We start from the raw sequence: 19,481 nt of genomic DNA on the forward strand, positions 1-19,481 counted from the left end.
AGGCACCGTTCTGGGCAACAGAGATGGGTGGACATGCTGTGGACTGTGCTGGACCCCAGTGCTCTCCATGCATCCCTGCAGCCCACGCTGACCTTTCACCCCCTCACTACCTTCCCAGACCACCAGTGAGGAAACAGTCCCTTGCGGGCCAGGCACTGGACCAGACACGACACCACGGCATCTGTCAGCCATGCCGAGCAGGCACTGACCGTGCTCTGCTGAGAGGCCAGGCTTGCTACTTCCTGGTGTTGGAGCCGCAGAGCCTGGGCTTCCTAGGGGAGGGCCACGGGGTGGGAGCAGGGGACTAGCAGGGTCGGTTTCATATGGCCCGTGGCCTGGGCTGTGGCCTGGTGTTTTGGCATCCCCGGTGCCTGGCATGCTGGGCAGTCCACTCGTGGGAGAGCTGGTCCTCAGCCATGCCTGGTCACTTCACACTGACACTTCTGTGGCCAGTGTCCTGGGAGAAGCATCCTGGGGGAGAGGGACCTTCATCATGAGGCTGCCACGTCTGAGTGCACAGGAGCTTTTCCACGACTGGGGTGGCAAGCATCACGTGCTCAGCCCTGTGTCCCTGCTTTTGACGCCAGGCAACTGCCAGGCTACATGGACCTGCCTGCTGGGGAGGCCTCTGGGTTCAGAGGACATTACAGTCTGTCCCCCAAGAGGATGTTGTGCAGGCTGTGGTGCTTACCTGGTTCGGGCCATGGCCGCTTTGTCGGGAGGCCTCGCAGCCGCCGTGAGTGCTGCTGATCCCGGCACTGGCCCTGGCCCGCGAGGGTGCTGAAGGCTGAGTTGGTCATGCGGGCAGGGCGCGGAACCCATTGTGCGCTGGGAACCCGAGAGCCTTAGCTCGCTCCTGAGGCCTGTGTGTACCGGGACAGGCTCGGACACTGGCTGGATCTAAGCCTGTCGGTGCTCTGGGCAAACCATGGTTCTGCCTCGGGGCCGGGCTTACTGCCTCCGTGGCTCACTGTCCTGTGTTTGAGTTGAGCAGGTCACCTGTTGGCAGCTTCACACGGTAACAGTGTGTGGGGTTCTGGGCACTCTGAGCTGGAGGCCCAGGCTGGAGAGGTACTTCCCCTCCCTGGGTCTCCCTGGCCCTGTCTGTAAAAGCACGCTGCTGGAAGCTTCCTCACAGTGAGAGAAGGTGCGTGGAAAGCACTTGGCAAGCTGTCAGGGATGAAGAGAAGGTCAGGAGGGGAAGAACAGCAGCATGGGAGGCAAAAACCCCAGTCCTGTTTTCTTCTGCCAGGGTGATGGCAGGTGGACCTCAAATCTACAGGAAGACCTCAAGGAGCAGCGCCCCCAATCTGCCTTTAGCTTTCAGAGACTGAGCAACAGCTGGCCCCAGACCAGGGCAAGGCTCCTGGAGAGGGTTCCCTGGCTGCGTCCCGGGCTGGCCCTGGGGTCTCCTGGTGCCCACGTCCACGGTGCAGCAGCCGTGGCTGGCCATCCTAGCAGTGGCCTGAGGTGCCCAGAGATGTGGTCATCAAAGGTCCTGTCAGTGTCCACATAGTGCTTGCCTGGGGTTGGTGAATGGACACTTGGAGCAGCTTGGCTTCTTGCTGAGCCCCATGAGGAGGTCGGAGTGCCGTGGGTGGGGCTTGGGCTTCAGGTCCCGGCTGTGCACCTGCCAGCTGGGTGGCCACGGCCGAGACAGGCCAGAGAGATGGCACTTAGGGCACCGAGCCTCAGAGTATCTGAGATGTTTGAACATACAGATGGCTCCCAGGCAAATGTGCTGAGTTAGACCTCTCGGGGCCGGCGGACAATCTGGGCTGTGAAACCCTTCCTGATGACCATGGAGGTGGCCAAGGTCGGGCACCCATCTTAGCTGCAGTCTCCCCTCACTGTCTGAGAGAGAGGCCATGGTGTTCACGTGTGGCTCTGGTTGCTTAGACATGTGGGTTAACATGGCTTCCACAAGGTGGAAGTCAACCTCTCTCACGTTAAGGGTCAGCTGGAAGGCATTGAGGTTCTGTGAGGTCATCCTGGAGTCCAGATTCCGTCTCACTGCTGCACTGCCAGCTCCCAAGGTATTCTTCCCTGGGCAAAGGCAGCCAAGAAAGGACCGCGGGAGAGAGCCGACATCCACTCCTGTCCCATTGGCCAGTGGTCCCATGGCCTCACCTGGCAGCCAAGGGAGCTGGGAATGTTAGCTGGGTGCCAAGTGCTTGCTTAGCTCTGGGGGGATGGCTGGTGGAAGACAACCCACAGCCCCACGCACCTCCCTTGTGGGCCTGAGCTCCACCTCTTGTCGTGTGGGCTGGCCACATCAGCCGTGGTGGGGCAGTGGCTTAGCTTGGCTCCTGGATTGATAAGGAAAGGCAGCCTGGGGTGCAGGGTTTTAACTTTTGGGGGTCCTCGACCTTTTACCAGCTGATGAGAGCTGATGGTCTCCCCACCCCTTATCTCCCCAGGGTTCTGTTGCTTGTAGGGGCAGAGCCTCTTCCTTTGTGGACAGCTGTCCGGGATAGCCCCTCCCCACCCCAGCAGACTGTCTGGGGTCCTCGGGGACATCTTGCTGCTCTCTGGATCACAAGGTCACACTGCTCCCTCACAGGACCTTGCAGGCCTTGTATGGCTGCCTCTGGGACCCAGGCCACTCTTCCCAGTGTGTTCCTCGTGGTGCTGTGGACTGTCTTCGAGGCTGGTCTCTGTCTCCAGCGCTCTCCCTCCGCCTCCCCTGTTAAAAGCCTAGCTCCCAGGAGGCCTTTCCGACTTCCCTCCCTTCACTACTTGACTATGTGGTTTCTGGTAGATGGAAGATAAATGACAACCAGGGTGAGATCTTTAGAGAAGCAGGAAGGCCCACAGTCATTACACACATGCCCCCGGAGCCGAAGGACTGCTGTGTCCTGGCCTTGTTAGGGAGGTTGACCCTGTCACCTCCATAAATCGGTGTCTGGTGGTTGCTGGGCTGTGCCAAGGGCAGGACCCCTTCCTGCTTTTGCGGATCATTCTTTTTCTCCTCTCGGCCCTGGGAAGGTGCTCGGTAAACATCTGTGAGGTGTTACCTGGAGACACATGCTGGCCTCCCCTCCAGCCTCGGTGCCCGTGTCTCAGCGGCCTCTTGTTTTTCAGAACACGCAGTGCATTCCAGAAGGCTTGGAGAGCTACTATGCGGAGCAAGACTCCAGCGCCCGGGAGAAGTTTTACACCGTCATCAACCACTACAACCTGGCCAAGCAGAGCATCACGCGCTCGGTCTCCCCCTGGATGTCTGTTCTGTCGGAAGAGAAGCTGTCTGAGCAGGAGACCGAAGCCGCCGAGAAGTCCGCTCAGTGAGACGGGCAGGTTCCTTACGAGGTGTCACTTGAAGGTAACCAAGGGACTCGGAGGGACGTTTCGTTAAATGTAATTACCGATACTTTAGAGGTTACTCATTTATGGTGCAGCCGCTTCTGTTTGCTGCTACTGCTTTGCAAATACAGCCTCTGCCGCTGGCCGCTCATGGGCATAAAACCACGGCATATCAGCGCTGCTTAAAGAGCTCCAACACCACCTTCCATGTTAAGGAATCTCCATTTAGCTACTTTACTGGGACTTATTGGAAGTTATCAAAAAATAAATTTATACTGGATATGCAAGGGGTTTGGATTCAGACAAATAATGCATTTTGTGGAACTGATTTATTTTACACGCCCCGCCCCCCGCCGTTTGCAGTCCTCAGTCCACAGCCATATTCACAGTGATCCCACATTGCTAAGAGCAAGCTGTACTTCAGAATTTCTTCCAACCTTCAGTCAGGCAGCAACAGGGCCATTGCTGAGACGCACAGTAGTGAGAGGTATAGAGAAGGAGGGAAAACAGGACATCCGGGAGCGGATGCACCCCTTCCTTCCCCGTGCTCACCCCTATGTGTGCACGTGTCCCGCTTCCGAACACTCGGGGTCTCTATTCCCCCCTGCCCCACCGGAGTTGGCATCTTGGGTGGAGAGCACCGTGTTTCGCTCCAGTGCACGTGAGGCTGTGGAAAGAGTGGTCCCTGGGCCGCGGGCTCCAGGACTCTGTCCCCCCATAGGTAGTCTGTCTGCTCTGTGACGTGTGGAATAGGAACAAAACCCCTTTGGTCTTTTTGTTCTCTTTGGTTATGAATAAATTTGCACCAGTAGCCCTGTTAGCAAGTTAGTTTTCAAAAACTTACTTGTGTTGGAAAAGGGAAAATGTAATTGCTGGGGAGCCAAGACTGACTTATTTTGTGAACCAGAACTCCTTTACTGTAGAAGCAGGCAGGAAAGGCTGAGAGGGGCTGGTGCGGCAACTTGAAAACCCAATGACGACATTTCAATTTACAATCTTTGTAAGAAAATGATGTTTCAACCTGAATCTTGACATTAAAGTGTATGTTTACAAAATTGCCAGTTAGATAAGTATGTAAGATGATTAAATAGAAAAAAAGACATTCACAGACATTTTCTTCCATGTTATTTGAATGTGTTGTTTCTGGTGGACATGTCAAACATTTCACTGTTTTTTAGTAGATCAAAAATAAATGACAGCTAGTGCAAGACCTGTTGCAAACAAGCATGGTGATCACAGTCGACTCCATTACTGTTTCCAAAACCTGATTTCATTATCAAGAGTGTTCTGGAACCATGGCTGTGGGCTTGGGGCTGGGAGTAGGGTGGGTAGCGAGCCTGAGCTGCGCACGCAGTAAAGGCTGCGAGGTCCCCCGGCGAGCAGGGACCACATGTCTGTGAGCGTGGCCAGGCCCGTGTATGCGCACCACTAAGGCAACACACCCCTTGGTACCATCTAGATGTTTTATTGGCTGTAGACTCACTCACAGGTAACTTCCGACACTTTCGCTCTGTGCAAACAAGGAACACAAGGAGCCCGCAGCTGCGCGACAGTCAGTATCGCACACGGGCGTGGGGCCCCACGGACCACCAGCAAGCTTCTGCACCAAAGTGGCTCCAGAAGTCTAGAGCTTCCCACTGCAAACTGGTGCTCCTGTTTCCTCAAGGGTCAGGCACACAGGTCGGGGAGCCGTAGGCCAGGTTCTGGCTCTGGACATATGCTCCAGGGGCCCCCTCCTGAGTGTCCAGAGTCTGTCCCCACCCTTCCTCCCCACCCAGCAGGCAGGCGTCAGCTGGACTTCTGTGACCCACTGACAGGACACGAAGTAGCTGTAGGTGCATTTATTACATTAACAGGACAAAGGTTTGTTTCTAGAATATAGTGAGGCTATCACAGGGCTCAGGCAGAGAAGAAGCCACAGGAAACAAAGAAATGATCATTGTGAGAAGTTACCAACCAGCACTTTTCCCCGAAGCCACTGGAAGGGCAAGGCAGGAGCCTCCCTGAGCCCCGGGCCTCCAGCTGTAGGTGCAGCCGGTGAGCCCCTCCACCCCCACCTCAAGTCAGGATTGCTGCTATATAGCAGTTTCCACTTCTGTTATTTTCTCTTTCCGCTGCCAAATGGGCTTAAAACCACAGGTCTGGGTGTTGCTTCTGTGACAGTGTGCCTCTGTCCCAGCCCCCTCCCCCCTGAACAGCGCAGTGATGAAATCTCACAGTTCTGCTCCGATCCCCGCGACCCCTGACAACGCACCATCCGCCAGGAGCAGCCAGGACAGGCTAGCTGTCATACCAGTCCAGGAAGAGTAGGGAGAAGGAGCACATCACCAGGAAGAAGAGGACCCACACTCGGAAGCCAGCGTTGTTTTTAATGGCCTGGGAGGGGTGGGGAGGAGAAGCACAGGGATTTGCATCACAGGGGATCCTGGTGTCAAAGCCCTCAAGCACTCCACCTGTTCTCACACTCTCCCTCCCCTGGGCGGGAGCACCTTATCGCTGGAGCCTATGCTGGCCGTAATTATTAGGCAAAACCACAGAGTGGGTCTAGAATCCATAGGCAAACAGGTATTTCCCTGTTTCTCCCAGGAAACACCCAGAAACAGTCCACGTGTATCCCAGAGTTAAAACCACAGGCACCGACCAAGCACACCACGACTGGCCAGGCTGCAGTCCCCCGGGAGTACAGTGCCAGTGGTGGCCCCATGTCAACCCAGCCTGAGCACCACACGCAGAGGACAGAGTCCACCATGGTGGCCCCAAAAAACAGGAACCAAGGCTTTGGCCCTTGGGATAGGGAGGGGTTTCAAGAAGCTTCTCCAGTGGAGCCCACCCCTGGCTTTAGGGAGCTGGTCCAGCCCTTGCCAAGAGTGACCTCATACGCCTCTCACTGCTCCTTTGGAGGGCCATGAGTCATGTCTCTTGGTAATAGCGGGGGCCCAGGGTTTGGTGGGGATGGAGATGAGACTGTGTGGTGCCGTCAGGTGAGCCCTGGGGGCTGGGCCCCAGCAAGGCACTCAGGCAGCCATGCCAGAAAGACGACGGCTGCTGCCCAGACGTGGTGCCACACTGGGGAGACCTGGGGGGCCCAAGAGTACTCACCTCTCTGATGTCTTCATTACCCTCCTTGATATTCTCAGTTGCTCCGACAACTAACTGGTGAATGCTGTCAATCTCGGCTTCCTGTGGAAGGACACTGACAGGTAGACCAAAACACACTCTCTTTCCCCAAGTGTACAGACATCAGAAGCCAGCAGCTACCACTTAGGGAGGACTGGGACTTTACACACATGAGCCCATGAGTCCTCACGGTGCCCCGAGGGGTAGGCAGCAGCCCCATTTTGCAAAAGGGAAACTTAGGGTTCAGAGATGTTTAGTAACTCGCCCGAAGTCACACAGCAAGCATGTGGCAGGACCAGGACTGGAACCCAGTGCCTGTGCCCTATGCACCCCCAGCTGCCATCTGCTGTCCCACTTGCTGGTCAAGAAGGGACAAACATGAGAGCTGCTGGCTACACAGTAGCCACCAAAAGCCAGGGGCTTTTCTTCTGCTTTCTCCTCTACTCTTTGGACATCCAGAGACAAACGCCTCCAAATGCGTGTGCTTTAAAACACGTTAGCTCCTTGGGGCGCCTGGGTGGCTCAGTGGGTTAAAGCCTCTGCCTTCGGCTCAGGTCATGATCTCAGGGTCCTGGGATCGAGCCCCACATCAGGGCTCTCTGCTCAGCAGGGAACCTGCTTCCTCCTCTCTCTCTGCCTGCCTCTCTGCCTACTTGTGATCTCTGTCTGTCAAATAACTAACTAATCTTTAAAAAAAATTACCAAAACAAAACAAAAAACAAATCCCACGTTAGCTCCAGGAAAGTGCTTTGTGCTTCACCATTTTGTGTCTCTCTTAGAAAAAGAAAAAAAAACAAAACACAAAACTAAGGCACCTGGGTGGCTCAGTCAATTAAACCTCTGCCTTCCACTCAGCTCATGGTTCCAGGGTCCTGGGATTGAGCTCCATGTCTGACTCCCTGTTCAGCAGGAGCCTGCTTCTCCCTCTCCTCCCTGGTTGTGCTTGCTCTTGCTATCTGTCACTACCTCTCTTTCTCTCAAGTAAACAAATAAAACCTTTAAAAAAAAAAGGGGGAGCTGGGGCACCTGGGTGGCTCAGTGGGTTGGGCCTCTGCCTTTGGCTCAGGTCGTGCGTGGTCTTTTGGTCCTGGGATCGAGCCCCGTGTCGGGCTCTCTGCTCAGCGGGGAGCCTGCTTCCCCTCCTCTCTCTCCGCCTCTCTACCTGCTTGTGATCTCTGTCAAATAAATAAAATCTTTAAAAAAAAAAAAAAAAAGGGAGGAGCTAAAATGTACAGACATTAGCTCCCATGTACTGATAGGCTGCCATGAGCCAGGCATGTGTACCTCTATACCAGCTCTAAGGGTGACACAAGGGACACCTGCTCTGCTCTGTGGAGGGTGGCGTGGCTCAGGGCACCCCGGATTGGAGCCAGTCTGTCTGACCCTCCCTGGCCTCTGAGCTCTCCTCCCATGCTGAGATGCCTCTAGAAACAAGGCGTGTGCTCTGACAGGGACAGCTGACTTCACTGTTGAATGTGTCAGGAGGCTTCTACGTGAAGGTTAGCATACACACGCCTGAAGAGTTCCTTCAGCGGGCTGTTAAAAAGGACAGCTCTTATGAACCTGAACTTCCAAACTGTTAGGCTTCATGTACCTAATTTACAATGACTCGACTCTGGCTCTGAGGTTCAGGGCAGGTTTTGGGAGTGAGGTATAAGCCAATGAGCCCAGTTTCCTACAATGGAGCAAAGTGATTTTGCCTCTGAAACCTTTCCACGGTCTGTGGGTATTACAAACAAAAGGACAAACCGATCAGGTCTGTAACAGCTTTGCGTTACTGGCTGGAGAGATTTCAGCAGGGGAGGCAGGTACACGTTAACATAAAATCCTCTTAGAAGAATGATCCTGTTTGCTGTGTGGATGTGACACCTGAGGGCCCAGATCTGGTACTCGGGAGAGGGCCAAGTCTGGGCTCTCGTAAAGGCCGACTCAGAAGCTACTCCCCCAGCAGGCGCTGTGCTGGGGGCTTTCTGGGGGCCACCTCTGAGACTTACAGCAGCCCTGCAAGGGTCACAGCCCTGCAGAGCCGGCAGGCCAGCCTGGTTCCCTGAGGGCATCCAGAACGAAGAGTGAGTGACCTGACTCCCGCTACCTTCGTGTGCTCCACCAAACACCTGGGCTGGGCCCTCAGTTGGGTCTGGGCCACCCGAGAGCAGAGACGTCCCTGCCACGCACAGAGGCTGCACCAGGGGGACAGGAGGCCCTCCCCTGAGGAGCCCCCTGAGCGCACATGGGCTGTATGCACAGGGCTCTGGGTACTCGGGTGCAGAGACCAGGCCAGCTCACAAGGAACGGCTGGACTTCACAGTACATTCTTTGAAGCTAACACTTTGAACAACGATTTTTTTTTCTTTCTTACCTGTTGTAAAACCTTCTCTGTGAATATCTCCTGGAGTCTGGAAATTTCAACCACTCTCCCTTCGATTTGCCTTCATTTGGAGGGAACGAAAAAAAAGAGGTTACCGACAACCATTAATACTTGGTAGTCCTAACAAGAATGCTACGCATTTCTAAAGGGATCGTCTAAGTGAGAAATGGAGGGGACACCACCACAGCCTCCAGAGAGGGAAAGGAACAGCGTGTCATCCGTGAGAGAGGGACGGGGCACCATGTCAAGCTTGGGAGAGGAGACAGACGTTTTACTTCGCGTCTTTCCTCTGAAGTCTCTCAGTTTGGAGGGTATTGTGCAATTTGGAACCCCGTCCTCCCCCAGAAGCTGACCCGCAGGGCCTTGGTGTGGAGTTACAAAAGGCAGTCTTCTAGAAGGCCTGTACCCAGCCTAGTAACCACAGTAACATGGTGGGGATTCAAAAGAAAGCACCAGAATGTGCTGACAACTCAACTTTGTTACTGCTCAGTAGGTTAAGGGAGAGTCTATCTGCCACTCTAACCAACTTCCTCTTGGAAGGAAAAACTCTGATTCCGTCTGAAAAATTTATCTGGGTTCAGCAACCAAGCGTCTGGGCTTCCTGTTCAGGGGCAGCAAGGGTGTCCCAGGCGTGGGCTGGGGGCTCGAGCAGGCCTAGAAATGAGGATGAGCTCCCAGCCCAAGAGGCCTGCTGTGTAAGGGCAGGAGGCAGCCACTCCTCCCAGGGCTTCGAGGTGTGGGAAGGGAGAGCGAGGTGCACAGGGGCAGGGATGGTGAGGGTGGAGTGTGAGAACAAGGACCAGGAGGCCCACGGAAGAAAGACAAAGGCTACAGAAAAGCACAGGCCGGGTGCTGTCAGAGGGAAACACCTGCATGTGGAGTCCCCAGGGCTGTGTGGGTACAGTGCCGGGAAGCATTTTCTCTTGGGATGAGCCCACAGAGCAGCAGGGCTTCCCATTCGGATGCTCCAAACATTCTTGGGGAAACAGGCCCCAAGTGCTTCCCCTGAGGACCAGCCAGCGATGGTTCACATGGGCAAACAGAGACACTTGCCTTTGGTGCTGCCGACCCCTGTGCTGAGGGAGCAGACAGACCCTGGCAGGGCCAAGTGCAGGAGGCTGCCCCTGGCTGGTGGTTCATCACAAGGCCCCCATCTCACTGGGAGTCATGAGGCGCCAACAGCCCCCATGCCCCCCCAGTATTTGGTGCAATCTGCTTGAGGTCACTGGGAATAGCATGAAAGGGGTGACGAAAGGGGGGCCCACAAGGTGACGGAAGTCAGTAAAGTTGGGCACCTGCCTTCACCTCCAAATGGCTCGGGGAGGGGGGGGGGTGCATGTGGCCAGGGCCACAAGCAGACACCGTGGCACCAAAGTGAATTTATTCCCCATTTCTGGGAAAGCTATCACGGAGGCCAGCAGCCTGGAGAAACCACATACACACCTCACTTCATCGAACAGGCTGTTCATTTCACCAATGAGGCGCTGGTTTTCTTGTTCAAACTGTGAGGAAACAAACACATGAAAGGTGATGTCATACCCAACACAGCCAGAGGCAAGTGTCTAGCAAGGCCTCTGCACAGAAATCTTCGATCTGCCCTCTAAGGATCGCCACCGAGTCCCTCCTTCCAGCATCAGCGTGACAACATTCCTGCGGCTGGACTTGTCCCCACCTGTGAGCTGCCCTGATGCCCGAGAAGGTGAGCCTGGAGGGACGGTTGGGGGGTGGGGAGCTGTCATCCCTCTCCCTGCTCTCCTCTGGCTCCCACAGGCCTGTACTGTCTGCCGCTGGGTCCACCTGTTTTAAGTGGAGTGATGAGGTCCAGCAGCTTAGCTGAGAGTAGGGCAGTGTGATTTCAGAGTTGTGCTTGGCCAACTCCATGACTGGAACACAGGCCCAGGAGCCAGAGGAGCCGTGTTCCCAGGGCTCGGGCTAGCGATCAGGCTTCGGGACGCAGTTTGGGTAAGGATGCTGCCCTAATACACGGGAACTCGTTGGAGCCGAAGTGACTCTGTGAAGCAGACAGCTCTCCCCGTCTGTTCTTGCCAGCTTGACTCTGGCCCAACAAAGGACAGTGTGTCTAAAGCTTCGCCACAGTGTGGGGCCAGCCGATCTCCTCCCCCTCACCTCCAGGACCAAGCACTCCGCCTTCCCAGGCCAACTCAACCCTGGGGCAGGGTTCCCACAGACCCGGCCCAAAGGCCACCTTCTCTGTGACCTATCCCGGGCCCCCAGGCTTGAAGCTAGTTCTCATTTTTCTAACCTTGGCCTAGCACCTTCTGAACATCTCTTAGCCTATCTAAGGCCTTGTCAGAAGCTGTGCACATCCCCAACTCCCTGTGGGACTGTGAGCTGCCTGAGGGTGGGACCTGCGTCAAACCCAACTCTGAAAAGGCCACACACCCATTCTTCCTTTCACATCTGTTAAAGCTGCAGCTGCATCCACAGAAACTTTCTGAGGATCTGTCTGTGGCAGACGCTGCGCAGGGAACAAGTGGAAGCAGGCTCTCGCTATCCAGAGGCTTTGCCATTTGACTGAAGATCCCGCTACCCCTTGCTCAGTAAAACAATGGAGGCCGTGCTGAGCTCATCACCCACAGGGACTCACAGTCTCCTTGCCACTCCTTCCGGCTCCCACTTCTCGGTCTCCCTGCCACTCCTTCCGGCTTCCCTCACAGGGAGGGAAGCAGCTGTGCTCACTCACCCCTATACCTGCCCGGGCTGCTGCCTTTGCTACACCTCCTCACCCCTCCCTGGGTTTCCCTGTCCTCCCTGTGCCTTGCTCACTCCCACTTACTGGAGACACGGGTTGGTGGGGGGGGGGGGTCACTTCCACGGGCAGGGCGTCTTAACAGTCCTCCACTCGTCCCTCCAGCCCTCCACGCGGGTGTCCTCTGTCCCATCTGCCACACCCTTGCTGCACCCATTCTTTGCCTGGCACCTAAGCTCCATCCTCATCATCTTTCAGTCTCCTCTGATCTGTCCCCCACTCCTTGAGGGGTCAGAGTGAACTAAGACGCCAGTCACGTCACTTGGCAGCACGCCAGCCCTGTCCCATGGCCCGCAGATCAGTGCAGAGGTGTGGCCTTCTCCTGTGTCCTGCTGCCCCACCTCTGCACAGGCTGGCGGAGAGCTTGTTAGGCACCTTCCTAGTGACCAGGCACCTGAGGCAGAATGAATCCCCTTCCTCCATCTCCTCTTATCAAAAGCTCCTCTGCACTTGGCCCATCGGCTGCACTTGTTGCCCCCATTCTGGCGTCTTCCCTCCTGGGGCGGGGACTTCTTCTCTGGCCTCTCAGCTCAGGGCAGGGCCTGACACACTCCATGGCACTGGTCCCCAGCCCTGCTGCTTGTTCGAAAACCAAGACACCTTTGCTCCACCCCAGACCCACTGGGTAAGAAGACCAGGGATGCAGGGGGCTGGCTCAGCTTGTAGAAAGGGAGAAGTGCTGGGGAAGCACACGCAGGGCCGCCCTAAGCCCCCCGGCAGGCCGCCTTGCCGGCTGCTGACAATGCACGCAGATGGCCCTTCTTATGCATGCAGCGGGTTATTTACGGGAATAGAAACTTCACTTCAGACTTTGAAAGTATCAGCTCTGTTAAATGTCAACAGTTACTTGCGTGCAGTATTTAAGGAAAAAATACAATGACTTCGGCATGTAGGTGCTAATTTATTTTCAAGAATTCTCCCAGGTACTACTTAGGGTTTTTATTTATTTTTGCTGGCGGCATTTTCTTATTTTTCTAATGACAAAATATGGCCCTGTCCTTTTAAATCCTCAGCCCTTTTATGCTTTTTAAACTGTTCCTAAGCAAGATTAACTAGGGGTTTGAGGTGGTTTATTATGGGAAAGTCCCCTGGGAACAAAGCTCTCTGTTCCACCCCAACTCCAGGGCACATGGCCCCTGCTGCACATCCTTCTAGGCCTCCGGGTAACTATTACCTCTGAAGGACTCCTGCCAGCCCTGCTCAGGAGTGGGACCAGATTCTGGCTCTCATTTCCTTTCAAGCCTTGGGTTCTTAAGGCCACCGGCAAGTACCCAGTCCCTGGAGGAAGTGGGAGAAACTAATGCCTCGAGGGATCAAGCGGCAATAGCGCTGAGGAGAGAGGTTCGCCGAGGCCAAGACCTTCATGGAAAGCGGCCTCCACTGGGGGTGGGAGTTACAATGACACTGTGTTTTCCAAAACAACAAAACCTCTTTCCCACAGCCAAGTGCAAGGTGGTCAATTCATGAGACCTTGTGGGTCTCAGGCAGATCAGGCAGTGGTCAGGCTGCTGACAACACTCCTTGCACCAGATCTCAGGGTGGTTTCCAAAGCTGCCTTGGTGGCAAACCCATACACCTCTCCTCTCATCTGCTGAGTAAGACAGGGAGTGGCAAATGCTGGCCGGCAGGGGCTGGTTGGGGACATGCCTGGGACTTCAGTGAGCCAGCCCCTACAGCCTCATGGCAACTCCTGGATGACCCTGGACTGGTCATTGGCTTCTGTTGGGCCTGTCGTGTGACCAGGTCTCTTGGTCAAGAGAGGCAGTGATGATGCCGAGGGTGGGGAAGGAGGGCTCCTTTACTTTCTAAGCTGGATACCCTTGGGCAGCTAACTTTCCTGTGTCCGTCTTCATCACTAAAACGGGATGCTAGCACGACTTAGTTAGCAGTTCTTTAACCCACTGAGCCACCCAGGCACCCTAGTTAGCAGTTCTTAAGAGGAAGATGTGCGAATACACATAAGTGGCTTACAAAGCGCATGGCTCACAGGAAGCTCTCACTGAGTGCAAGTTATTATTATTTAATTTCTCTAGGAGTGAGATTCCAGATCTGCAAAATGAGTCATGAAATGCTCTGAAGGCCCCTTCCACCTCTCTGGTTTCAAACTTTAGAGAGCTGCTGTGACTCGAGATCATCTCACTTGCTCCAGCATGAGAAACACTTATACCACAGTCACTGGGGCTCCCTGGCAGCTGCTGGCATCTGTCCCCCCAAGGGGATGGGGACTTCACAAGGAGCGGTACCCAGCAAGGCCTGGGCTCCATGGTCAGCACCAAGGACAGGGGTACCTATAGGCCCTGGGAAGGCAAATCCCCCCGGGGTCTAAGATACGTGTCACCCATCTCTGTGAGGCACTGGAAAGGGGGACGTGAGGCCTACTTGATGGGTAAGGTGGACAAGGAGGGCCCAAGAGGCATGAGAGCAGCCAGACTGTCTTTGTGGGCCTCCTGCCATGGCTCTTTCCACTCCATCTTGTGTGGTCTTACACCAAAATGCAGTGTCTGCTCTCAGCCCAGACCCAACGCCCCCAGCAACCTCCCCAAACCCCTCAACCACGGTGGAAGGCACCACATTTAAAGGTTAGGAATGGGAGCTCTCCATGAAATGAGGCCAGCAACAGAACCTACCGCACGGGGTGGCACACACTAATGAACGCTCAATTACCTGGCATGTGGTGTGTGTTACATGCATGTTAGGCACTATTATTTAACCGCTTGATTCCATTTAGAAGTCAGTTAGACTTCCAAATAGGGGGCCCCAAAAGGGTTTATAATCTGGTTTAAAAGCTACAAATCCACATTGTGAATACATTGTTACAGAAATCCTTTTCTAAGCTAATCCTCTTTACTATAGTTTTAAGAAGAAAATCACTCCTACAAAGGCCTTTGAGTATAAAACGAGGCCAGAAGAGGTTATCTGCATTGCAAAGAGACAAGAGCAGCAAACTGAACAGAAGACTGGGAACCCACAGGGGCTGGAACCCACAGGGACTCAGCCCAGAAAGCACTCTGCCCCCTTGGTCCAGGACCTCTCAGGGGTCTTCCAGATAGGATTTCTCTATGCCAAGCAGCTTCATACTCATGGCTCTGTGACCCTCACCTCCACCCCCACGTCTGCCCCTATGAACCCGAAACCTCCCCAAGGTGTGGACTTCAGCTCTCAGCCGTGTAGTGCCCAGATGCTACCAACAACTCTCGCCAGGAGGGCGGCCACAGATCACAAGCCCTGCCAGCCAGGCACCTAGTGCTTCCAGGGGCTAGCACAGGGAACAGGGGCTAGGGACACCTTTCATGCAGATTTGAGAACAGAAGTCACACGCATGTCTTTAAAAATCATGTTGAGGAATACATCAATTAATGCAGGTGGTTTCACTTGAAGCAAGAAAAATGAATGCAGCCTTAGAAAAGGAGGTATTTTCCCTAAGTAACATCAGAAAACAATTTGGTTTCACTCAGCCTGACCACAAAACATCTGCTTATATTAACTCAAACGTTAATATACCTGCATCATGGGTTATAAATGGAAATTTACTGTGCAAACCATATAACACTCTGCAACCATTTTGGAACATGTAACAACTGCTCCTATGGGTGAAATAATGAATTAAATTGGTATTATAGGGCTTAATTCACTATTTTACCCTGAGGAAAAATTCCAAAACAGTGATTATGAATTATGACCACAATTTGCTACAACACTTGCCAATTTAAAACCAATAGTGCCCTGCTTCTTTTCATGTTCAGGGTTGAGTGTGTTAAGTAAGATTTGGGTTGGCCAGACTGTAAGATATGGAACTTGGCCATCACTCCCAATTAAGGGAGAGGTTAAGTGAGCATTAAATAGGCGGCCCTCAAAGTTCTGCGTGTCACCTCCTTCTGCCCAATCCACTTGCAGGAACCCCGAACAAATTAGGGAGGTCTTGCTGGTTCCGATGGCTTCAGTCACTGATCCTGAGACCCTGAAATAACTAGCAGTATTGGGAACGGTCGGTAGCATGTTTACAGGCAGGGACTCAGGACCCAACAAGGAAGTGGAAGGACGGGGCACCAGCAGTCATTAAGTACAGAAAAGCCTAATGATGGGACCCTTTGCTCTTCCTCTGTGTTGTCTACATCCCCTTCTGGAGAGGTGCAGTGAATGCAGGTGTGCCCTGGGGCCAACACGAGCTGAGCAGCTCCCATGGACCCTGCATGCTGCCAGGTACTCTGCATTCCCAGCAATTCTGTGGGGTGGTGGTTCTTGCCACATTCAAGTCCAGTGAGGCAAATCTTCTTGCCCCAAATTACAGACAGACAGTGATATAAAGAGGATTTATAACAGACTCTATCGAGTCCCTGAGCCCACGCGCCTCTGTCATCTCTTGCTGGGATAGGGCATCGGTGGATTACAGACATCCTTGCTGCCAGCCTTTCTCTGGCCCACCCCAGCATGCTTTTAGAGGCTTCTAAAAGTCAGGCATTAGCAAAGGTTAACAAACTTCTGCTGCTCACCACTACCTACAGGAGAAAGGCAAACTTCTGACTCTTACTCTAGCTACTTCATTTATGAAGTGTATAAAAGGAAAAAAAACAAACAAACCCTAAACAGAAGGTAAATTCTGCCGACGTACATATCATTCAAGGGACAGAGCTCTGCGTATTTTTTCTCCAGCAAAGAAATGCGGGTCCTGTTACATTATTTGGGGGAACGTGAGATCATTACTTTCATTAATAAAATTCTGTACAAACTGAAGAGAAACTGAGATTTTAAGAAACTTCTGCCATCATTTGGCTATAGGAGAAGGGAGTATGGTCTAACTGCCCTTCACTTCCATGGGCTGGCTTCTCCACCTCAGCCTTCCTCCCTGTGGAGGGTCCCCAAAGGCGCTGTCCTTTGCCTTGCTCCTTCTCCCTGGGACACACTGTTTCAAACATCAGCAGTAGGATGTCCCCCACATTCACATCTCTAGCCTGAGCCTCGACTCCTACTGCCCACCAGACATTTCCCACGGATGTCCCAGAGGGTGTCTAAAGCGAAATTTGGCATCCCCTACCCTGCCCAGCCTGCTCTCCCTTCTGACTGCCAGCATCATTTCCCCAAGTCGGAAAGCTCCAGGCTCCTCCTCCCAGTCCAGTCCAGTCTCCCAGCACCTTTCTCATTCTTGCCTCCACAGCTGTGCCCGGACGCACGCCTCGTCGCCTCCTGACTAGCTGGAATCCACACCACAGTCCCTCCCCAGCCACCCTCCATACTCAAGGCTTCTAGCTGCCACATCTGCAGGGCCTGGGGACCACGGAGCACCTACTCAGAGGGTGCACTCTGGAATGCCGGAGAATCTAGAGGAAGGCAGGGGCCTGGCAAAGCCACTTGAAGTTGTTGACTTAGTCCCTTAACTCAGAATTACAAAGATAGCTCTGCTTGGTATTCCAAAGCAAATACCACAGGCTCCGAGAGAACACCCCAAAGCAAGTCCTAGGAAAGTCACAGCCAGTAGTACTATCACTGGGATCAGTTTTATGCTTCTAAGCTGACAATTTTAAAGAGGAAACCACTTGTGCTTCTAAGCTGACAATTTTAAAGAGGAAGCCAGTTGTCTGGGAGGGAGGGGTGGTAAATGTTTGTGAAACCAGATTATGTGTAAAATACATATGAAACGGGGCATCTGGGTGGCTCAGTGGGCTAAAGCCTCTGCCTTCGGCTCGGATCATGATCCCAGAGTCCTGGGATCAAGCCCCACATCAGGCTCTGTGCTCCACAGGGAGCCTGCTTCCACCCCCCACCCCCCGTCTGCCTCTCTGCTTGCTTGTGATCTTTGTCTGTCAAATAAATAAATAAAATCTTAACAAAAAATACATATGAAACTCCACTGAGCTCCAGCTGCCACGTGCATCATCCTCACTCAGCGCTCTCTGCACATGTGCGGCGGTGACCTGAGAGCCTGCGCACAGGCCAGTCTCTTCTACCCTGAGCAGCAGACAGCTGGCCTGCCAGGGAGAGGCGGGGGAACTCGTGAGCACGTGCTGCATGCCTGGCACCATGACGCACAACCCTCCCAGGCAGCTCGCTCAGTCATCAGCCCCACTGTGGGTCAGTCCTTTATTCGGGCTTGGAGGAGAAACAGCAAGCCTGGAGAGCAAGAAGATTCTGAGCCAGTGCTCTGCCCTGGCAGCTGATATCCTAGGGAGTGGACCCGTGCACTGGGCCACCCTCATGGGGCGCAGGCTGCAGACCCGTGTGTGTACCACCGCTCAGTGGAGCCTGCGAGGACGACTCCTCTGCCAGGCTGCCCATGTCAGCTTGCCACACAAGAGCACATATGTAAAAGGCTCGGCATATAGGGGGCATTCATAAGTGCACATAATAGCAGTAGTTAGAATGTTCTAGTAATGCTTACTGATGATCCTACTCATCAAAAGCACTCATCATTAGAACACTGTTCTAGGCTCTAGGAACATGGCCACAAAAGCAGACAAGCTCCTGCTCTCGAGGCCCTTGTATTCTAGTGGAGGGATGAGGGAATAAAATGGGGTACAGGGACAGAGGGGCTGGGGGCCACTGCAGGTTGGGTGGTCGGGAAGGCCTCCCTGAGGATCTAAGAGTTGAGACCTGCAAGCTATGAAGACAACAGTGAGGAGAACGAGCCTGGCAACACAGACGCCTCAGTCCACGAGGCTCAAGGATCCCTCTCTTACTTGACACGGCTCTGCCTCAGAGCTCTACTCCCTCTCTCTTCTGGAAAAGGAGAAAGGTTAGAAATCTGGGGATGGAGGGTTAGTAAGCTCTTCCACTTATTACCAGGACCTTGGGCCAGACACTACTGCTTTTCGCCCAAGTGAACAGGAGACGCCGCTGCGCCCCCACCTGAGCGTGACTAGTGACAGGGTCACAGAGATGATGATACCAGTGAAGTTCCGTCCCCCCTCAACCGCTGCACAAGTTAAGGTGTCATTTGTCAGGTAGAGTCACTCAAAGTGTGCCTGTGGGAGGTTGGTTCCCAGCTCCGTAGGTGGAGGACAGTGTCACGCCAGGGCCACTCTAGGGAACACTGCTCCCTGCCCCAGGAAGACAGATCCATTCAGCTTGGCCTGCCAACGTCTGCAGGACGTGTACACAGACACTGCCGTAAATGAGCCGGCAGGGGCTGTGCCAGGCCTGTCAGTTTTCTTTTGAAACTCACCCAGAGAGGACAGCCTACAACTGGCAACTAGACCTCGGTGGTTCCGGTGTTGCTCTTCATTTTTCAGTCATCGCTTCTGCTTTCTCCACATTAGCACAACACCGGCAAGGCAAACAATTAAAAAGCACCCCAGCAGTAATTATTAAAGACCCATTTAGTCTGGAGAACTCTTTTACTGCAGCTGAAAATAAATCTAATATTAGTAAAATTATTCCAAGGCAATTTCTTCTTTAATTATGCTACTGCGAATTTAAAACTTATGAAAAGCGTATTAAGAATGAGGAAATCAGGTGGAAAAGTTGTATCTAAAATATTTATTTATAACTATTTATTTAGAACCTGATATGACAGTCAAAGCAAGGGAATTTAGGATGACCTCCTAACTAACACCAGTTAGCAACACCTGACTGGGCAGAAAAACCTTACCATTTGTATTTCTTCTGGGGATAATTCATCGTCACCTTTGCCCTCTCCCCAGGTGCCCAGTTCAGGTTGTGATTCGGCTGGAACCTTTTCTGTTAAAAGAAGAAGAAGAGGAATGAGGAGGAGGAGGAGGAGGAGGAGGAGGACGAGGAGGAGAAGAGGAAGAAGAAGGAGGAGAAAAGCCGAGGGCAAAATAATTCATTTTAAAGAGGAGGGCTTGGGATGCAGGCACACTGTGAACATGGGATGGAACAGGATCCTATAGCTTGTTCCACATCAGGTTACTGAGGTACCACACCACGGTTCCCCTACCACGCTTCGACGTGTGTGTGCATGTGCGTGTG

The 19,481-nt window shown here is 53.5% G+C and overlaps 2 protein-coding genes across 3 annotated transcripts in view; one reads left to right on the forward strand and one right to left on the reverse strand.

Annotated features, from left to right (window-relative positions):
- NSG1 (neuronal vesicle trafficking associated 1) overlaps nt 1-3,655 on the forward strand; it is a 29,362-nt gene extending 25,707 nt beyond the window's left edge. The window contains exon 5 of the mRNA XM_032855187.1: nt 3,085-3,655. Coding sequence (XP_032711078.1) covers nt 3,085-3,288 — 204 coding nt within the window. The 3' untranslated portion in view covers nt 3,289-3,655. The remainder of the gene's footprint in view (nt 1-3,084) is intronic.
- A 1,879-nt stretch (nt 3,656-5,534) lies between these two features.
- STX18 (syntaxin 18) overlaps nt 5,535-19,481 on the reverse strand; it is a 114,651-nt gene continuing 100,704 nt past the window's right edge. The window contains exons 7-11 of one of the 2 annotated variants that reach the window (XM_032855202.1): nt 19,141-19,229; nt 10,232-10,290; nt 8,780-8,849; nt 6,403-6,483; nt 5,535-5,679 (exon numbers count right to left, since the gene is read on the reverse strand). In XM_032855202.1, coding sequence (XP_032711093.1) covers nt 5,584-5,679; nt 6,403-6,483; nt 8,780-8,849; nt 10,232-10,290; nt 19,141-19,229 — 395 coding nt within the window. In that variant the 3' untranslated portion in view covers nt 5,535-5,583. The remainder of the gene's footprint in view (nt 5,680-6,402; nt 6,484-8,779; nt 8,850-10,231; nt 10,291-19,140; nt 19,230-19,481) is intronic. The other variant, XM_032855211.1, reaches the window with a different exon arrangement.

Source organism: Lontra canadensis, unplaced genomic scaffold, assembly GCF_010015895.1.
Source record: "Lontra canadensis isolate GAN:19392208 unplaced genomic scaffold, GSC_riverotter_1.0 scaffold1, whole genome shotgun sequence".
Classification (NCBI taxonomy): domain Eukaryota; kingdom Metazoa; phylum Chordata; class Mammalia; order Carnivora; family Mustelidae; genus Lontra; species Lontra canadensis.